At 54.4% G+C, this 19,129-nt stretch overlaps 5 protein-coding genes across 5 annotated transcripts; 2 read left to right on the plus strand and 3 right to left on the minus strand.

The window, feature by feature from the left end:
* Nucleotides 1-5,091: 5,091 nt before the first annotated feature.
* Nucleotides 5,092-6,511, plus strand: VTJ04DRAFT_196 (uncharacterized protein; the record flags this gene model as incomplete). The annotated part of the gene is made up of 2 exons (XM_069359704.1): nt 5,092-5,141; nt 6,415-6,511. The coding sequence occupies 2 exons, from the start codon at nt 5,092-5,094 to the stop codon at nt 6,509-6,511; spliced, it is 147 nt and encodes a 48-aa protein (XP_069222806.1).
* A 1,337-nt stretch (nt 6,512-7,848) lies between these two features.
* Nucleotides 7,849-10,252, minus strand: VTJ04DRAFT_197 (uncharacterized protein; the record flags this gene model as incomplete). The annotated part of the gene is made up of 6 exons (XM_069359715.1): nt 7,849-7,858; nt 7,914-8,070; nt 8,134-8,262; nt 8,754-8,861; nt 8,933-10,065; nt 10,152-10,252. The coding sequence occupies 6 exons, from the start codon at nt 10,250-10,252 to the stop codon at nt 7,849-7,851; spliced, it is 1,638 nt and encodes a 545-aa protein (XP_069222807.1).
* Nucleotides 10,253-10,930: 678 nt separating this feature from the next.
* On the minus strand, nt 10,931-13,306 carry VTJ04DRAFT_198 (uncharacterized protein; the record flags this gene model as incomplete). The annotated part of the gene is made up of 12 exons (XM_069359726.1): nt 10,931-10,969; nt 11,026-11,105; nt 11,167-11,363; nt 11,425-11,443; nt 11,502-11,610; nt 11,669-11,734; nt 11,788-11,938; nt 11,998-12,157; nt 12,225-12,618; nt 12,764-12,846; nt 12,934-13,115; nt 13,254-13,306. The coding sequence occupies 12 exons, from the start codon at nt 13,304-13,306 to the stop codon at nt 10,931-10,933; spliced, it is 1,533 nt and encodes a 510-aa protein (XP_069222808.1).
* A 189-nt stretch (nt 13,307-13,495) lies between these two features.
* On the plus strand, nt 13,496-13,812 carry VTJ04DRAFT_199 (uncharacterized protein; the record flags this gene model as incomplete). The annotated part of the gene is made up of 2 exons (XM_069359737.1): nt 13,496-13,586; nt 13,667-13,812. The coding sequence occupies 2 exons, from the start codon at nt 13,496-13,498 to the stop codon at nt 13,810-13,812; spliced, it is 237 nt and encodes a 78-aa protein (XP_069222809.1).
* Nucleotides 13,813-13,845: 33 nt separating this feature from the next.
* On the minus strand, nt 13,846-18,334 carry VTJ04DRAFT_200 (uncharacterized protein; the record flags this gene model as incomplete). Its single annotated transcript, XM_069359750.1, has 2 exons — nt 13,846-17,359; nt 17,415-18,334. The coding sequence occupies 2 exons, from the start codon at nt 18,332-18,334 to the stop codon at nt 13,846-13,848; spliced, it is 4,434 nt and encodes a 1,477-aa protein (XP_069222810.1).
* Between the last annotated feature and the right edge of the window lie 795 nt (nt 18,335-19,129).

Below are 19,129 nucleotides of genomic sequence, written 5' to 3' on the forward strand. Positions count from 1 at the left end.
GAGTCCCGAGGCGGGACGAGAACAGCCAGCGTCCTTGGCATGACTTTGGTGGGTGATTTGTGCCTCATCGGGGCCTCGTCCTGAATTTTTGGCTTGTGTTGACATTGGAGCCGCCAGATCCCGGGATGTTGGAACGATGCGCTTAGACGACTGAATCAGCGATTGGCTCCGAACTATGCTGGTCAAGGCGTCTAGTTCTTTGCGCCTGTGTATGTCGAAAAGGAGGGGGCGAATATCTTCCCGAATGAGGGCAACCAACTCGCTGGACTTCGTGAAACGATTCACATGCCATGCATGTTCCTGGTTGCAAGTCACTATCAACAATGACAGGTCTCAGAGGATCCGACAGGCTCAACAGCGTCCTATCAATCTATTTGTCGGCATAAGGCGAAAAGAATGTACATACTTGGTCCTTGTCTGATGTGGTATCAGAGGATCGCTGAGAATTGTACTCCGTATAGTTAAATTAGAGTTTAGCCTTCAGGTTGGACGGCGCTAGCATCGGACGCGGCAGCGCAAAAGAAAGGTCGGGGCTTCGAGATCCGACGGTCTGGGGGAGTGAAGTGTATCCCAGTAAAAACTATCTGCCAGAGAGGTTAGCGGAGATGCTCCGGCGCTCCTCCGTAATGAACACGTGGAAATGGGGCCAACACATGGAACTGTGATGGAACTTTCGTTCATTTTTCCAAGAAGCAAAGTCACACAAAGCCTGCCATGCCCAGACTAGGTAGCAGTTTTCCACATACCCTGACACAAAGAAATCGTCACGATGCACTGAGGAAGAATATTCACTTGATCCAGCGGTCAGGGCCCGTCCTTTAGCTCCCGTCCCGCCTGCATGATTCCCGCTGCAGGACAATCAACGGGAAGACCACAAGGTAAATTTGATATGCAAATGCAAAGATAGTTGATTGCGTTACGTACCACGGATGTGAGGTTGCACCATCAATGTCGAGGCCAAAGAGATAACGACGTCAATGGCATATTTGGACGTTGCAGCTTGCCCCAAGATACATATGTCAGGGAAGGACAGCGATTGGGTATTGTACGCCGGGTACACCGATGGAGTTTTTGTCGAACCTTTCGCCTTTCGTGATGCAAGTGCGGATAGCAGCCGAGGTAGTTTTGTATATCGCAAGCCAGCAGGTTGTTTGACCTATCATCAAAAAAATCTTGACTCCGAGGTGAGCTGCAAATGCTGCATCGGTTCCGTCAGCATGTGTCATGTGTGCCAATATTGTGTGAGCTCAGCCCTATCCTGGGACTCGGGATGTCGGCGTGTGTGCATACGGTACATACCCCGGAAAAGTTTCCTGCCAGCAAATTTCCTCTCCTTTGTTCGAGTCAAAGTCAAAACATCACGCAAACGAGTCCCAATGTACGTGGCATCTCTGCCACTATGCGGGAGTACTAGATTTTAGCTGCACAGTACGTACCCTAGTTCTTCTCGGCGGTGTCCCGAATGTCCGGATACACTAAAATGGTGCGCGAGATCTTCTTGGGGGACCCAGTATAGTTGCACAGTATCCGCAACCAGACCTCGTTGGGGCAGGTGGGAAAGGAAGGTGACGAACTCCCCTGATCTGCAGACAAGAACAGCCTGCGCCTTGAAGACTTTCCTCAATGGCTTCCACCTGGTGCAGGTTGCTGAACGGTCTTTTCCGTTGCCGCAGGACGGTAGATGTCAACTAACAAAACGGCAGCGCAGTCCGCCGATGGGTGGTAGCCAAACACCTCTGCTTGCCTACTCTTTCCGCATCATATTGTACGTACATACATACACTACATACCAGAACATAGCCGAACCCAGGGCGGCGAGCGCGCTAGCGCAGCTCAACACGTGGCGCGTTCATTGTAACGTTGATCGGCAGTACAACCCAGTCGGGAACCTGGCGACGGTCTTGTGTCACCAGCCTCAGAGCTCTCTGCGTGACCGGCGTCGTTCCGACATGACGGCATCGCAAGCCCCAGCCTGGTAGATCATTCCTCCGGTTCATCCATGTTTGGTTTCGGAAGGGAAGCGGAGTATGCCGTCCCACAGGCGCCGAGTTGTTTTTCATGCTCCAATACCAGCTGTCTTCGTGCCGTAGGTCCTGGTGTAGGTGGCAGTGCCGGGGGGGCCAGCAAGCACTGTATAGGATGAAACGTTGAGGGTGCCATCACAGAAGCGATGAAGGACGACAGATGACGGAGGGGCCCTGCATCTGAGGGAACAGCACGCGAAATGTGCCCCACCCCCTCAGGTCGCCCAGACCCCATGCTCGGTACCGGGAATGAAGCTGATTGGCGGGTCGCATTCGTCAAAGAGAAATCTGGGGCTTCGGGATTCCTTTTTGAGACAAAAATGACGCTGCGGAGTATGTCCTGTGGTGTCTTGTCTGTGGGCTCATTGCCCTACGACTACTGTGTAGACAGGCATCAACACACTTCATCCGCTGTGTGTAGTGTACAAAACTTGTGGGTAGTTGGGAGATACCTCCTGTCCTGGACGTAAGTAGTCGATGTGTGCGTGAGGCTCACGGCAAGCCCTCCATGTGGCCGCAGACAGTGTGGCGGGTTTCAGTCGGCGATGTCGGCGATTTGGCGACTGCCAACTGACGCTCTGGATCGGTGTGCACTGAATGTCCGGATACGGGAATGTTTCTCAAACATGACAGGCCATGCTTCCATGTTGCGGTGTGAGAGGTTGGGCGGCTGGGTCGCACTGAAGGGCGGGTGGGTGTGAGCAGGCCAGGGACAGTGTCCACCTAGATTTCAGTCCAGACTGTAAATCTTTCCCAAGCACATGAGTACGGAGTACGGGCTACTACCCATCATACTCCGTGGAGGAGAGGCGCCAGCCTCATCTGTGTGAGGGAAAACCTGGACCCTCGACCCTTTGCTTGACTACCAAGAGTGGGCATCCGACGAGAGGTGGGAGGGTAGGCTGCGCGTGACCCAACAGGGCAGAGTGCATCGATGCCGAGCATGCATTACAACCCACGGAAAGCGATCAGGAATGGTGGATGGGTGTAGGTACTTCGGTTCTGTCATGGGGTTTGCTATGGTGTGTTGCAGTCGGATTTCCTTCGAAATACCTAATAATTGAAAAGGAATGGCAAGGCAACTGATTCTCACATTTGTTGACCGAGATAGGAATTGATAAGTCTTGGTGGAAGGTGCTGGACTTGATTTCTTAACTTCCTCAATTCACCTCACTCTTTATCGATTGTCAGACTTTCCATCCTCTAGGTCATGTAATGTACCTTCAGGTACTAGCACAAGGCCATTACAATCCTCCGAGTCTCCGTTCTCCCGCTCTCATTGCGACAAAATGGGACAATGCAAAAAACCTAACACAGTACTTACCTGCTTTACATCAACCACATTCCCGACTTGTTTCTGTTTCCTCGCAGGGCTTATGATGGAACTGTGCAACTTCTGTGCAGGAGAAGGGCCGCACGTGACAGCGCTTTGCCCTCACATAACTCTCAATCATCACTGAAACTGCTTACTTTGCGGAGAGAGATGGTGCACCAAGATGGCCGCTGCCTCGGCACGCCAGCCGTTTTCCATCAACAGTTGAAATGCCTTCGGAGAGATTTCGGCAGATGACTGACCAGCCACTGTTCGCAGCTGCTCGCAAAGGTTGCGTCCAAACCGTACGTATTCGGGTCTAGCGTCGCGGGAGCGAGCGCCTTGTTTCGTTGGTTGTGCTGCTATCTTTGGGAGCGTGTCGGCACACCTCTGCTGCAGGACAGTTCCCTTTGGGAAGCAGGTGGATGCCAAAACCTCCAGGGCACCCTCGACTTCGATGTTTCCACCATGGGATGGACCCTGCTCCTCTTGGGCCTGCGTTCAGCTTCTTTGGGATGAAAGTTGGGTGGGAACTCGCCCGACCGTGTGGCCGGCCAAGGGAAACCCAGCCGGGCAGCCCGTGGTCCGTCGGTGGCCCATCTCCCTGGTTTCCGCTGCCGCGCCCTGCGTGTGTGATTCGGCAGCGACCCTGGAAAGGCCATGAGACCCCACCGCCGCGCCGCCTCGCTTCCTGTGTGGTTTTTGGGATAACTGATCGCAGGCTGTGTGGAAGTCCCTGTGTCAACCAGGCGCTCTCATCAGGGGTGAGGTCTCAGCGAGGCCCCTCCATCAGAACCCTTCCAACACATGGCAGTGGAGCTGGCGTATGTCCATCAACAAAGCTGGGGATATCGACTTCCGACGCCACTCTTGCGGTGATGAAGTGGAACTTGGAGGCTGTCTTGGCAGTATACCCAACACAGGGTTGGAAACACAGGCGATACGAAGTAGAGGAAGAGCATCATTTGGTTATGCTGGATAGCTATCGAAAACACCGGGTGTTAGTCTGTTAATCGGGAAGTTCACCACCAAGGCTCAGGGGCCTCTGCCTTCTCCAGTAAAGTGCGCCATCCGCGATGCCATCAACATGACACATCTTGGAGAGCCAGTTGAGGCTTTTCGTTTGTGATGAAACAGCAAACTATGAGTACAAACACACCGGAGCCAACCGCTCGAATATTATCCTTTCATCACATGTCCTAGGACACCTAGCGCCCTCAGGTTCTCGTGGCCGAAATCTTTGTCGCGACGAATCCGTACTGAAGAGATCTGCACCCCTTCGTCCGTCTGCAGTTGCCTCAGTCAAGCCCAGTTGCCCGGCATTGGACACCTTCCAACATGCACGCCCCCTCTAGGGATGCCGTTCGACCGCGCCCCAAGCATCTGCAGTGTCTCAGAATGGTGTTGTTGGTCAACATTAACTCGGCCGCAGGCAGCATATCCCAACAAGCTGCCCTTCCCGGAATCAAGGGATAACCGGATGCGTATCCTCCAAAGGCACTTTCCGTCCTCTCACTTAACAGGGCGGATGGCTGAGATGAGCATCGAATCATCCTGACACTCAGGTGGTTCTTCGAATGACCACTACTCCGTATGGATACGTGTAAGTGCGCCATGACATTCGGAACTTGGGGAAACGACCTGATACATGCACTAGGAACCTTGTCTTCCATGGGCCAGCGGAAGAAAAATGCCTGGGCTGTTTCACGCCAGCACCACGGACTCCGTAGAAACACACAGTCTGCCACCCAAAGAATGGCCAAGGACACCAGCGGTCGGGTGGGTGAGTGGGAGCGGGAACTACTGTACGCAACCACCCCTGGCTCTTCCCCGCAAAATCATCGTCATTCCGTTCCACTAGTGCCCGGGCGGGTTCCGACGATATTCCAGGAAACATACCTTGCGTGGCGGAGTTATCCCTCATGTTACGTCCGGGGCACCGTGAAGCATGCTACTCCTCCGTACACTGCGGATGTTGAAAGAAACCCCAAACCCCCCGCCAATAACCCAGACGTCAAGATCAATCGGTCATGTTCTCACGTTGTAATTATATACCGGGATAATCAATCCCAACAAGGGGCATCATGAAAGGAGCCGAGCGGGCAACAGAAGGGCAAGTGGGGTGGAATCATCGGCATTGCTAATTCCCCGACTGACCGAGGTCTATCGGGTGCTGCCGGCGAACGACAACGAAGAGGAGGGGAAGAGTTTTGAAGGACCCCATGGAACTTACGCAAAATCCCCTCTCTTCGTGGCACATGGCGGTGAGTTTTCCTTCCCTTGGACACCCGAAGTATGGACATCAACTGCGACAAGTGTTTACGCCGGTGCTACCCTCTCTCTGTCTGGCTTCTTTGAACTTCTTCCGCAACCTCCTGAAGTAACCTGCGACGCTCTGGCAAGAGAAGCGGCCCTGGCCGAAAATGTGATGGTATGGGAAGAGAAGTCATTTCCCCGGAGAATCGAATTCCTTAAGTCTGAGGGAACGTGTTCTGCGATGAAGAGTACCTGTCTAGTCATGTATAGTTAAACGTGATCTTTATCCTGACCCACGGAGTTCACCTTCATGGGCTTCTGTTGACCAACGCTGGCAGAGTTGACGAGGCAATCCTTTGCATCCATAGCATCTGCCTCAAAGGTCCATACGTAATAGACCAAGGAAACACAACACCCATGAAGTTTCCATTTTCCTCACTTTGTCGTTCCATCGTCTAGCATTTCCATTCCACGCCATCCACGCCAGAGAACAGCCTATGTACCGTCCGTACTTCATTCACATTCCACCGAAACTCCTTCTCGCTCTCCTCCCAAGTCTTGCCACAAAACAAGCCTGCTCCACTGGGACGAGCAAGTATTATGCGGGGAACTCTGATAGCTCACCGCACGTTAAGGCGCTGTCGAACAAGCAGCGGATCTTGTTCCGGAGGGTTAGGGCGTATCCACCAGATCCGTTCTCCGCAGCTTTCCAACGTGGCTTTGAGGACAAGAAGAAGGGAAGGGGGTAAATGAACGATATGGATGACAGCGTAGCGGTCGATGCGCAGTGGCCCGCCGTCGCGCACTAGCTAACACCCACAGCTCTGATGATGAGCACTGGGATGTGAGCCATGAGTTCAAACACGCGTTGAACAAGGCATCCTATACCACCGGAGAAGAACCGCAGCCAAGACACTAATCAGATAGGATGACCTCATATTCAAGTTCCAGATGATGTTGGGTCCAGAAACCACAGCCAAGGAGCTAATGAGATAGGAGAACCTCACTCCAGGTTCTAGAAGCTCCAGAAACCTGCTCAAATATGGACAAGGCTGGGTGATGCTTACTTAGTTAACACCATCTTGGATGTCATTTCGTCAATCTCCACGAGCTGGTCGGAGAAGACGATGGGCGGTGGAGAAAGGGGAGAGAGAATGAGGGCGGAGATCAACGATGGGGCTGATTAGTAGGATGGAGATAGCGTCACCGGGAAGACACCCCTAACTTCTATGGGCACAAGAACGCGTCCGCTAACATTACCCAGCTGTGACCAGAAGAGCACAGACGTTTGTGTCATCTCGGTGGCTCCGTGAAGAAGAATACGAAGAGCAGGCGATTGGTAGATGCCTGTGTCAGGAGACTGAACAGGTCAATGAGTTCGGTGTGTGAAACTATAACCCAATACATACCCTTGAACGACGCTCTTGAGGTTCCAGGCTGGAGCCAGGAGGAAATGGAGCAAGAGGGCGTGCCGGTCCCGAGACTTGAGGTCCGTTTATCACAATTGAGACAAGTTTGATATCTCAATTTTAGTGTGTGCCGAGCGTACCGAAACTCACCATGTCAAGATCACATCATCCATGTGCTCGCAACACACTCAGGTGACGTCGAGTGAAGTGAAGTTCACATTTTCTTCAATTAAGTACATACATGCTTTGGCATCCTTAAGATAGAGGCCAGTTCGCTCGTGATTCTCATACTTGAGCGATCTGCATCAGCGCGATTCACGCTTACAGAATCTCCGCACCCTTCACAACATCCATGAGGAATAACCTGGAAGTGTGCTCCAAGATGGGAGACAGGGGTCGACAGACCGGGCGAAGTCAAAGCCACAGCTCGCGAGACTACGAGTGAAGAAATCCTCTCGGCGTACTGCGCCTCGAGTAGGAGAGATGAGCGACCTCTCCGAGACAACGACAAAGAGAAGTGGCCTCCATAGAACCGTGGCGCGCGAAATGCTGCTTAACCCGGCCAGGATGATGATGACAAATGGAAAACGACATGAAAAACAAAACTCGCGGCTACTACCAGCCCCCAATGAACCGACCTCTAAACCGAAACCTTCTACACGAAACGCCGTGGGGTCGAGAGGCCTGGCGCCTCCAATCCGAAGAAAATCAATCGCGAAACGATGCTGATGAGCCTGGCGGTGGCTCTACGCGCGGAGTGTGCCGCATGACGCCTGGAGCAGAACGACACGCTTACCACCTGCGATTGTTGATCGGCAGGGCGTTGGCGCCATTGACGCTAGAACGGCTACCACCTCCTGTAACAAGTGTTAGCGAGAACTGCGCGGTTTGCTGGAACCGATTATCACGGACTTACCGCCACGGTAACCACCACCGCCGCGGCCCCGGTATCCACCATAACGACTACTGCCACCACCACCACTGTAACGAGCCATGTCGGCCAAACGAGGATCAATGTGCTGCTTAGCCTCCTGGAGCACGTTCACGAGATCCCGGGCCTGCTTAGCATCTGCGACAAAGTTAGTGATCTGGAACGAGGTAGCAGCGGGAAGGGATCGGGGAAAAGACATACTGTCAGTGGTGAAGAAGGTGATGGCGGTGCCTTTGGCACCAGCACGACCAGTACGACCAATACGGTGGATATAATCCTCCGAGTTATTGGGGTAGTCATAGTTGATCACGTGAGTAATGTTGCGCACATCTTCAAGAGAGGAAAAGAGAAATGGTTAGCCAACCGCGAGCTGCATGGGCGCGCGCAGACATTCCAGCACGACCAGGTCGGATGTCACGGATATCTCAGTATGTTTCGTGATCCTCGCTGGCTGTACTTCTCTCCTTTGCATGCGGGCTCTGTTGCGATGAAGATGCCGGAGGGAGATGAGAAAGCTCCAGGTACTCGGGTCCCTCCTTGGAATCTTGGAGACAAACTTGATCAGGGTCAAGAGCTGCCTACTCCATGCTTGTACCGTTGACCAGGAATTGGCACAAGAGAAGAATTACGGCGTAGCCAGCACGGCACGGCGCGCTGCTACGTCACAAATCCAAGACTCCGCTCGGGTTGACCAGAAAATCCCGAGTTTAGGCAAGTTCGCGCAATCAAGATAGCCCCTAGACACGAGAGTAAAGTACAGCACGTTTCGATGCTGGAAGGCTGCCGTGGAGGGTCGGGGGGTGGGGGGAGGGGACACATACCAATACCGCGAGAGGCGACGTCGGTGGCGACCATGATCGGGCTCTTGCCAGTCTTGAACTGGTCGAGCACCCAGTCGCGCTCGTTCTGCTGCTTGTCACCGTGGATGGCTGAAGGGAGGTGTATGTTAGCCTTGGAGATGACACAACTTGCGATTCAAAAGAGGTTCGGGGAAACGTACAAAGAGCGGGCCAGCCGTCCTGGCGCAGGAAGCGGGTGATGTCGTCGGCGACACGCTTGGTGCCGGTGAAGATGAGAACCTTGTTCTGGGTATCCTTGTCCTCCATGATCTTCTCGAGGTGGCGGATGAGACGATCGCGCTTCTCGCTCTCGCTCACGACCTCAACGACTTGTGTGATGCGGTGGTTCGCCGAAAGATCCAAGGAGCCGATGTTGACCTGGATGAAGTCGGTCAGGAAGTCGGCGGCAAGCGCGCGGACCTCCTTGGGCCAAGTGGCAGACCACATGCACGTCTGACGGTCTGGGCGGATCTGGCTGACGATCTTGCGGATCTGGGGCTCGAAACCCATGTCAAGCATGCGGTCGGCCTCGTCAAGGACGAGGTAGGTGACGCGGCGAAGGTTGGTCTTTCCAGACTCGAGCATATCGATGAGGCGGCCAGGAGTGGCAATGCAAACCTCGACACCGCGCTGCAGATCGCGGATCTGAGGACCCTTGGGAACACCACCGTACACGCAGGTGTTGCGGATGCGGGAGGATTTGCCGAACTTGCTGATCTCCTGCTGGATCTGAACGGCCAACTCACGGGTCGGCGCGAGGATCAAGACGATAGGGCCGTCGCCGGGGGCGAGCAGCGGCTGGGCGTTGATGTGCACAATGGCGGGCAGGCAATAGGTCAGAGTCTTGCCAGAGCCCGTCTCGGCAATACCAACGACATCGCGTCCAGAAAGAGCCATAGGCCAGCCTTGAGACTGGATGGGGGTGGGGGCGGGGAAGCCCTGGGCCTTAACTTCGTCCATCACGTAGCGAGGGAAGCCGGCCTCATCGAAAGTCTCGACGGGCTTGGGGACATCGCGGCCCGAAACGGTGATGGCGTGGTCGCGACGAAACTTGTCGACTTCGGCTTGAGAGCGGGCAGTGACGTTCGGATGCTCCCGATAGAACGACTTCTCGAACTTGGGAAGAGAGTCGAGATCCCAAACCTGTTTCTGAAGACCAGCGCCGAGGTTGGACATGCGGTCGCCGCCGCCGTATCCGCCTCCACCATAACCACCGCCACCACCCCCACCATAGCCACCACCGTAACTGCCGCCGCCAGAGCCGTAACCGCCTCCAGAGTAGCCGTTGGATCCACTGTTGCATGAAAGATATTAGCGGATGATGATCAAATCAAATCTTGCGGAACCCACAGATCGAAACTTTTCTGAAAGAGATCATACCCATGAGAGCCGTAGCCGTTAGAATATCCACCGCCGTTGCGATCATAGCCGCCAGAATAGCCACCGCCGCGGGAGCTGTAACCACCACCGTAGGAAGACATGTTTGATGTATGAGGCTCGAGAATTCGAGAGTCGGAAAACTTGTCGAAAACGAGGTTTCGCGATGGAGAGACGAGGACGTCGATTAAAAAGTCGCGGGGAACCGATCAAACTGCGACCGATTTCTACCCAGTGATGAGAGGTTTCAGGTGGCGAGGGTCAACGAGAAGCGACACGAGGGATGAGTCGCGCGTCGACAGGAAATCTGGTTTCTGCCCAAAAGGAAAGGAAAGAGTGGATGTTATTAGGGCGGAAAGAAGGAAGATGGATGATGTGAAGATGGAAAGATGCGAGATTTCGTTCAAAGTGAAGAAAAATCGCGTCTTTGGGGGTTTTGTTGAGGGAAGAAAAAAACAAGATCCAGAAGTCGCCTCCCTTGTATGGATTTTTTGCACCTCAGTCCCTGGGTCCCCAACTAAAATTTCTGCGTTAGGAAGTCGCCGGGCCCAGGCCGCTTGGCCCAAGAAAGCTCGATAAAGAGATAAGGGGCGTAATCGCTGGTGCCTGAGGCACTTATCTGCTCTGCCTGAGGTGTCTATCCATAATTCGTACTGTGTTCCGTACTGTCTGCCTCACATGTGCGTTATTTTCGTTTTCATTTTCTCTCTACCACAGTCAACAAACAGCACCTCATATCACCTCCCCCAGATTCAGACGATGCAGCACTACCGTATCATCTATCAGCTCGAGGGGTACATCTCCCAAAACGCAATCTCCATCTGGGCCCCGTCAGCATTCGAACCTCGTCTCACCAACATTTAGTGTCTCGGCTCACCTTCGTTGCGTGGATGAACACCTTGACAAGCTGTTCGATGCGCGCCGGGCTCTGGAGGACGGCATGTCTCTCCAGCAATTCTGCCTCTACCGTCAGCAGCCACATCTCAACACTATTCTGTAGGTTGAGCGGCCCACGTACCGGATCCCGCCTTGACAGCCTGGACATAGTCTTGGCCCACATAGTTCTCGATCCATGTCCAGTACAAGTTGCCCTCTCTCTTGGATTTCGGGTCGGCGTGCAGCTGCTTGGCGATGACGCCGTATCCGAGGAGGCAAGGTGCCATCGACATCTGAAGGCCGAGCCAGTCCTGAGAATGCCCAATGTCGAGGACGTATCTGGAAGAGCGGTCAGTGAGTGGACCTGAGACAACACCAAATCGTCATCATTTGGGGTTACCTTGTGTATGCCGTGCATGCTGTGACGTGTCAGCTCTGTTATTCCGCCACGGTTGGCACAACGGGCACAGTACAGACCTTTATTCTCCTCCGTTGCCTCCATCTCCTCCTTGGTGATACCAAATCCCTCGCAATAGGAGATATGCAACTCCATCTCCTTAAAGATGTGAGTAACGATGGTGGCAGACTATGTAGAGCCAGGTGTCAGCATTTTTTGAGTCAATCCTGCTTGGTGTATGACGTACAGCGGCAATGTCCTTCATCGAAGCTGCCTTGTATGAGGCGAGTGCGTTGGCGCGCGCAAAGTGAATCTGCCCTCCGTCAGCATTTACCTGGACGAACAACGGGCCTCTAGTAGACCCACAAGATACAGATAGTCCTGGATGAGATATCCCTTGAACGACTCGAGCGGGAGCGTCCCATCACCCATCGCCAGCACGAAGGGATGGTTAATGAATCTGTCCCAAACCGGAGCCACGTCAGGTCGCTCAAGCAGGTATTCGATGAAATGCCCCCTAGATATGTGTCAGTCAAGACATTCCCAACCGTAGATGGAGAGGATGTGATGTCGTACGGGGCAAAGGGCAGAGAGTAAACGGAGTGAAAGTGGTTGAGTGGCCCATTGCCGCCACCCAAGCCAGGCGCGGACCTGATTCCGGCCTGGACATATCGACACCCTCCTCTCACGGCGGTGGGAACATCCATTCCTTTGGCCAGGTTTGCCGCGATGGCCGCTGTTCGCAATTCATACTGATCAGCCACAGCTATCCATCGATCAGGGAATAAAGCAAAAATACTCACAAGCCAAAGAACACCCCGTCCCATGGGTATGTCTCGAATCACAATACTCTGTCTCGATCTTCACAACCACCACCTCTTCCGGCTGCTCGCCACCAACCAGCACATCCACAACAAGTTGTCTCTCTCCATCTGTCTTGGCTGCCTTTAAATCCTTCGTGAAAGGAGAGTGCCCCCCCTTGACAAGCACCCAGCGCGATCCGAATTTCTGGCGAATACCGCGCGCAAGAGCTTCGAGGTCCGCAACGCTCTGTACTGAATCGTCCGGCTTCCCGAGAAGGAGCAAAGCCTCAGGAACGTTTGGTGTGGCGACAGTCGCGAGCGGAAGGAGACGGGAACGGAGGACGTCGAGGGCCTCTTGGGGAAGCAGGCGCGCCCCAGTGGTGGCTATCATGACCTGCTCAATCTTTAGTCTTTGTGGATGAATTGAGAGAATATGCGTGAGAGATATCAACAAGTTGGTTAGGGGAGGTTGGAGGTCCACGGGGAAGGCAAGAGGAAACACCAGAAACGATGGGAGTGCGTCATCAGGGATCACATACAGGGTCGACAATGACGGTAGACAACTTGTGCTGTACCAAAGCGTCGGCGATAGCTTCGATAGTCTCCGCGGAGGCGAGCATGCCTTAATCCCAAACACCCATAGTCCAGTCAGTATTGTGAAGTCTCCAGCCAAGTGACAGAAATGGCTCATGCAAACATCACCACCTACCCGTTTTGATAACATCCACCCCAACATCCTCCACCACCGCATCAATCTGCTTCCTCAAGAAGCTAGGTGGCACAAGATGGATGTCGTAGACGCCCTTAGTATTCTGGGCTGTAAGGGCCGTCGTGGCCGTCATTGCATAGCAGCCATGAGCTGCGAGGACCTTCTGGTCGGCTTCGAGACCGCTGTGGGAGGAACGGAGATGCGTGTGTAAGTCAGCTCATCTATGCATTCAAAAAAAAAGGACTAACGTCGAAGGAAACTGAGTTGGTGATGTAAATGCCCCCCATTAAGGGAGCGATCAAAGTTGGGGAAGAACATACGCGCCGCCAGAGCTGTCTGAACCTGCAATGACGAGGACTCTTCCAGGTGCCATCGTAAGGATAGAAACTGTCTCAAGCAACTCTGTGGTTCAGGAAAACAATGGGGGTTGCTCAGACACAATAAAACAATTAATTCTTGGAAAAGAGTGACAAGACATCATGTTGCAGAGCGGGGGCATAGTGGGGTCTGTTGCTGACATCTCCGTGAGTCAGACAATCTTCGGACGGGGTACCGCCGGCGTATGGGAGGATTATCAATGCCAACCTCACAATTTCCGGATTGGGGCGACTCAAACGAGAAGCACAAGGCTAGGAACATCTGGCTTCTTTCACGTAAGCCAGGATGAAATAGGATACCAACCATCAAACACAATTCGAAGACAACGCCTTATCCCATATCCCGTATATCCCAGCCGGGCACCCATCCTCAACCAAACCTGTCCTGCAACCTCAGGAATACCTCTGCAAACTCCAGCTAACACAAAGCCACAAACCCAAGCACAAGGCAATCGCCCTTCCTTCCCTGCCTCAATCCTCACACTCTCCATATTTGTACTGATACAAACCCCATGCTGGCTATTTTACATACCAGCTACCTCCCAAACCCCGAGATGGACCCGATAGAGCTAAACGGTCTCGAGATGCCATATCTCTTTGTGGCCGCCGGATCGCTGACACTCCTTTGCCTCTCTGTGCTGCGCAAGTCCTCGTCATCCTCATCGTCGTCGTCGTCATCATCATCGTCATCATCTTCCTCCTCCGAGCTCTCGCCCTTCTTATTGCTGCTCTTGTTCTTGCTCCGATCGCCGCCTTCTTGTGATTGTTTGCTTTCATCGTCATCATCATCTTCATCATCGTCATCTTCCTCATCGTCGTCATCATCACTCCCGCTCTCTTCTTCCTCCTTGGCATTAGCACCCCGGCCCTGCTTTTGCTCGACTCCAGCTGCCACCGTCGCAGCAGCAGTACTACCCCTTGCCGCTCTTCCGCTTTCCCTGTCCCGCTCGCTCTCATCACTGCTACTCTCCTCCCCACCACTACTCCTATCCTCACCATACACCACCGCCCGCAGCACGCTTTTATCGAAGAGCCCCACAATCATGTTCCGATCCGCTAACCTATAGTGATGGCACTCCAGCAGCGACATGACCTTGCGGAACAGGCCTGGCTGCGAGAATCCTGCGGGTTTCTTCTGGGTCTTCAGCTGCATCAGTTCGTTGCGCGCTCGGCGGTAGAGCACCATGTTGGCCATGTCGATGACGAGTTCCAGGATGCGCTGGTTGGTCGGGTCCGGGTCGAGTTCGACGCGCGGGGGAAGGGCGTTCGTATCGGCTGGGTTGGCGCCGGCGGCGGTAGCCGCTTCTTGCTCTACCTCTTCAAGGGCTTTGAGCAGAGATTGAGAGCGCGGGCGGGATGGCATAGCAGGTAGTTTGATGGTTTCCGTTTTCTGACTATCGGGTAACTCGATGGATGTGACTGGCACGTGTTCCCATGGCTGGAGAGAGAAGAGTTGCGAGAGATCAGTGGGTATGCACAGGCCAAGCGAATTGCCCAAGAAGTTGGTGTTGGAGTCCCAGCCGCATTCCGACAGGATCTCGAGGCCGTGGATGGAGCGGGAGATGAGCCCGAGGACGAAGAAGGCCGTGCCGCGAAGGCTCAATACCTCGTGGTTCTGTGCAATCTTGACGATCTGCTCCACCACGTCGCACGACTCGAGGAAGGGCGCGCCGAGCTCCATGGACCCGACATTACCCACTGCCCAGAGTGAGCCCTTCACCTTGATCAGCATTTCCGGGTCGTCTGACTGCATCCCGTACTTCCGGATGGTGGCGGCGAATTCGTCAAAGTGACCCTTTTCGCTAAGCAGCTTGCATCCTTCCTCCGTGCGCGTGAGCTCGCGATAGAAGTGCGGAGGCACGTGACTATCCGCCTCCATTTCCTGCTGCTCGTCGAACACACTGATGCGATGTGTATGGTCTTCCTGAGGATCCATAAAGGCACGGGCAAGGCTCGCCTCGATGACGCTCACGTACGAGTCGTTGCGGCCAAGGAACCAGTCATCCATCTCGTTGCTGATGTAGTCGAGCCCGTCAAGGTAGTGGTACCCAATGGATGTGGACAAGAAGCGCAAAAGCAGGGGCGCTCCTATCTCGCCCAAATGATCCAATGCCGGTCGGCACTCGACAATGTACTCGAGGTGGTTCTTGGTGTTGCAGGCTTTCTCAAGGATCTTGACGGCTGTCGCGCAAACCTCGACGTCTGGATCGTAAAGCTGCGTCACGAGGAGCTGAATTGCCCACCTAGCATCGCTCGGTTCAGGGCTGTGAGGTTCCATGCGGGGGTGCGTCACATATTTCTTGAGCACATTGGTTGCGTAGATGCGGATATCCTTGGTACCGGCTGTCAGGGCCTTGGAAAGAAGCACCCTGGGGTGACCCTGGAGGGAGTAGTCAAAGTTGGACAGCATGAGCTTGATCAGATCGGGCCTCTGCTTGAGATCCAGGATGCGGTACAACATGTTGAAGATGCGCCACCTGTCCAGCATCTGCATACCCTTGACGTCGCCGCTCAACACGCCGAGCATGGGGAAGTAGCCACCACACAGTGTATCAGCCAGGCGGTCCTTGGAAAACATAGGGTCCTGGGCTGTCAAGCCACTGGTCGGGTCACATTGTGCCAGGCATTCGGCCACCTGCCGGAGAAGTTTGTTGTCGGACAAGTACTTGACGCCCTCGGGGCTCTGGAGCAAGGCGTTCATCAAAGCACAACCTGTCCGGACGTATTTTTGCGTATTCCTCGAGCTCTTGATCTCAGAGAATTTGTACTTGAATGGACGATAAAAACTCATGATGCGTTTGATGAACTTGGATGCCTTGATGGCCTCTTCCAGCCGCTTCCCGCTCGTCAGCGGGCCTTCAACGATCCGCAACACGACATCCCAGTTCCACTTGGAGTAGTTAGAACTGCTGAGAACATTGGACTCTAGAAGGAGTTGCCGGAACGTGCCGTCGTCAAAGTTTGGCGCCGTGCTAGCCTTGGGGTGGTCCTCGAGAGAGCCAATGTCCATCGTAGGATGGGAGGACGGGAGGTACGCAGTGGGGGACGTCCTGTAAAGAGTCTTGCTGACGCTGCTGATCTGGTAGATGGCTCCCGTCGCCGCGAAGTGACTCTCGTCGCGTAACCTCGCCGCCGAGATGAACAAGTCGGGCAATAACTGCAACTCGCTACTCCAGGATGGCGGGAGCAGGCGAGCCGATAGCCTTAGGACTTCTCCTATCAACAAAGTGGACTTTCGCTTGAGGGTCGCACTTTCATTGTTTTGCGCAAGCTGAAGGAGAGCCGGGACAACCCCGGACTTGATGAAGACGGCGAGTAATAGCGCTGTGTAATGTTCCAGAAAGTTTTGCTCCCCTCCATCTTCTTCGAACTCAGGATGAGGGGTTTTGGAGGTTGTCGACTTGAGGTTCGTGACGCGGCCATAGGTGGTCAGTCGACGGCCAGCCAAGAATGAGGTGGCCCAAGAGGGTGTCTTGATGCGAAGGAGCGAGAATATGAGATCCATGATGGTTTCGCGGATAGGCCCTGCCTGGACAACCATTGCGGTAATCATGGACTTGATGGCGCGGAAGTTGTACATGGATAGGGTCATCAGGCCAGACCAGGACCTCAAAGCCGAGGCGACTGCCTTGACGCTCTGTTTCAAGAAGCGCTCATTGGATGCCATCTCATCGGTGAATGCCGTGAAGAGAATCTCCAGTTCGTTTCCTGGGCGGAGATACTTGCGTCGGTCCGGGGAGTCGAGGAGATAGAGAAATGCCGCAGTCAGACTCTCGGAGGCCTTGTACGAGCCGTCTGCCAGAGCCTCATGGAGAGGGCCCATGCCACCCGAAGCTACCAGTAAAGCAGGATCGCGAACGAGAATCTCAGCCAGGGTCTCAATGCAGATCGGCCGTAGCCTTTCCTCAGGCTCTTCAGCTGCAGCCGCGATCGACCTGACAACGGCACGAGAAATCTCCGTAACGCCGCCTTCGACGTCAAGGAAAGCGCGCACAAACTTGAGAGCTTGTTCACGCTCAACATCTGCTTTCCGATCTTTGATCAGAGACCTATTGCGACTCAGCATTCTGTGTTCTCTCCGTTTCGTCAAAAGGGTGAGCCTACCAAGTGACCAAATAATCTGTATTCAGGGCTCGAATGTTTCTGAGAGAGTTGATGTCCGAGATGGCGTGCCGTATCATACGGTAGGCGGCTGCAACGACCTCGCGGCTCTCGCTCAGGAGCAGGGCTTGCATGCGGAGACCGAAGACGGACCATACCAGATCATATTTCAAGGTGGGGTGGCGCTTGAAGAGGTCGACGAGGCTGTTTGCCCTGGAGACGTAGTAGTCGGGCGTCATGCCCGGGACTTCGAGGGCTTGCAGAAGCTCTGTGAGAGCAAGGGTCGGCGATTCTGTTGGCTCGTCCATGTCGGATCCGGCGCCGCTCCGGGATGCACTGGGTGGGGAGCGGAACGCGGTAGGTCCAGGGAACAAGCCTTCAGTCCTCGCCCTCGTGGGGGTAGTTGGCGCGGCGCGCACATGTTCTGTAATCTTCTGTCGAAGCTCCTTGATGCGGGCGTTGGACGAGAGGAGCTCGGCCTCAACCCTCTGACGCTGTTCCTTGGTCTGCTTCGCCTTTTTGGCATTCAATGCCTCCAACATATTCTCACTGCCCTCTTTGATCTTTATTTCGCGACTGAGTTCCTCTCGCAAACGGTCCAAGGCTTTCTCATGGGTGGGGGAGTCGTCTTCGTCAAGCTTGTCGAGAGAGGGGAACATGTCGAGACGTGAGCCGGCGCGAGACGCGTTCATCTGACTTCGCAGGTCGGAGCTAAAGCTGCCAGGCATGGGCGAGGCATTAAGGCCCTGGCCTCTCGACGAGAAGTTGACAGCGGAGGCGGAGAGGTTGCGCCCCGTGTTGGGGGCTCCTCCTTGAGGTTGAAGAGCATCGCGGTCGAGACTCGGACGGGGGTTCGCGGCGCCGGCGCCGGGTTGAGATGAGGCGGGTTGTCGTTGAGAGGGAGCGGCCGAGGCGCTCAGCATGGTGGATGGCCCGGCCATTTGCCGTCCAGGCTCGACGCTGTCGACGGTCGCAAAGCTCTTGGTTTCGCATCCGTGGCGTCCTCGGTGGTCGGCTCTCGGCTCGACGAATAGAGATGCCTCGAGAGAGTTCGGAGACGTTCAGATCTATTGAGACGCCATGGCACGACTGTTGGACCGAGGATCTAAGCTCGATGTGCGGTCAATGGCTCAATACCGAAGTGGGATCTTGCGGCTCTTGGACTCGCCATTCAGACGCTGGGACTGAAAGCGAGAAGGTGTCGATACCTCAAGCCCGGAGGGTGCTGTCAACGCTCCCACCTATTCGGGTCAAAGCCACTGGTTGGTGTTGGTTTGCCGTTGGCATGGATGGCGTCCGACTGGGCGGATGCGGAGAATCCCTGGCCAAGCCGTATGTGGCCCGTGCACGACTGGCCTAGGCCCGGTCTCGGCAGCTCCATCAAGGCTTCATGCTTCCATCTCGTCTCCTCTGTAGGTATATACGTAACCTCAAAGATGAAAGGAGTCATTAAACTTCTTTTCCCAGAGTCCTTGGAGGGGCATACCATGTAAGTATGAGACTCACTTTGTAAATGCCCTGACAAGCAGACAAAGCCAGAGTCTGACTTGCAATCATGGAGTCAGGTAAAAAGATGTTGTTCTTATTGCATCTCAGACTGCACGTTGACATCTTGACCCTGGGTGTGCTGGATACTCCGCATGAGGAATGAAATGAGCAATTCAGATACCACACTTGGAAGAATCCCGGACTACGTCATTGATCTAGCGGACAACAGG

Source organism: Mycothermus thermophilus (genome assembly GCF_041956435.1).
Source record: "Mycothermus thermophilus strain CBS 625.91 unplaced genomic scaffold VTJ04scaffold_1, whole genome shotgun sequence".
NCBI classification, from domain to species: Eukaryota; Fungi; Ascomycota; class Sordariomycetes; order Sordariales; family Chaetomiaceae; genus Mycothermus; species Mycothermus thermophilus.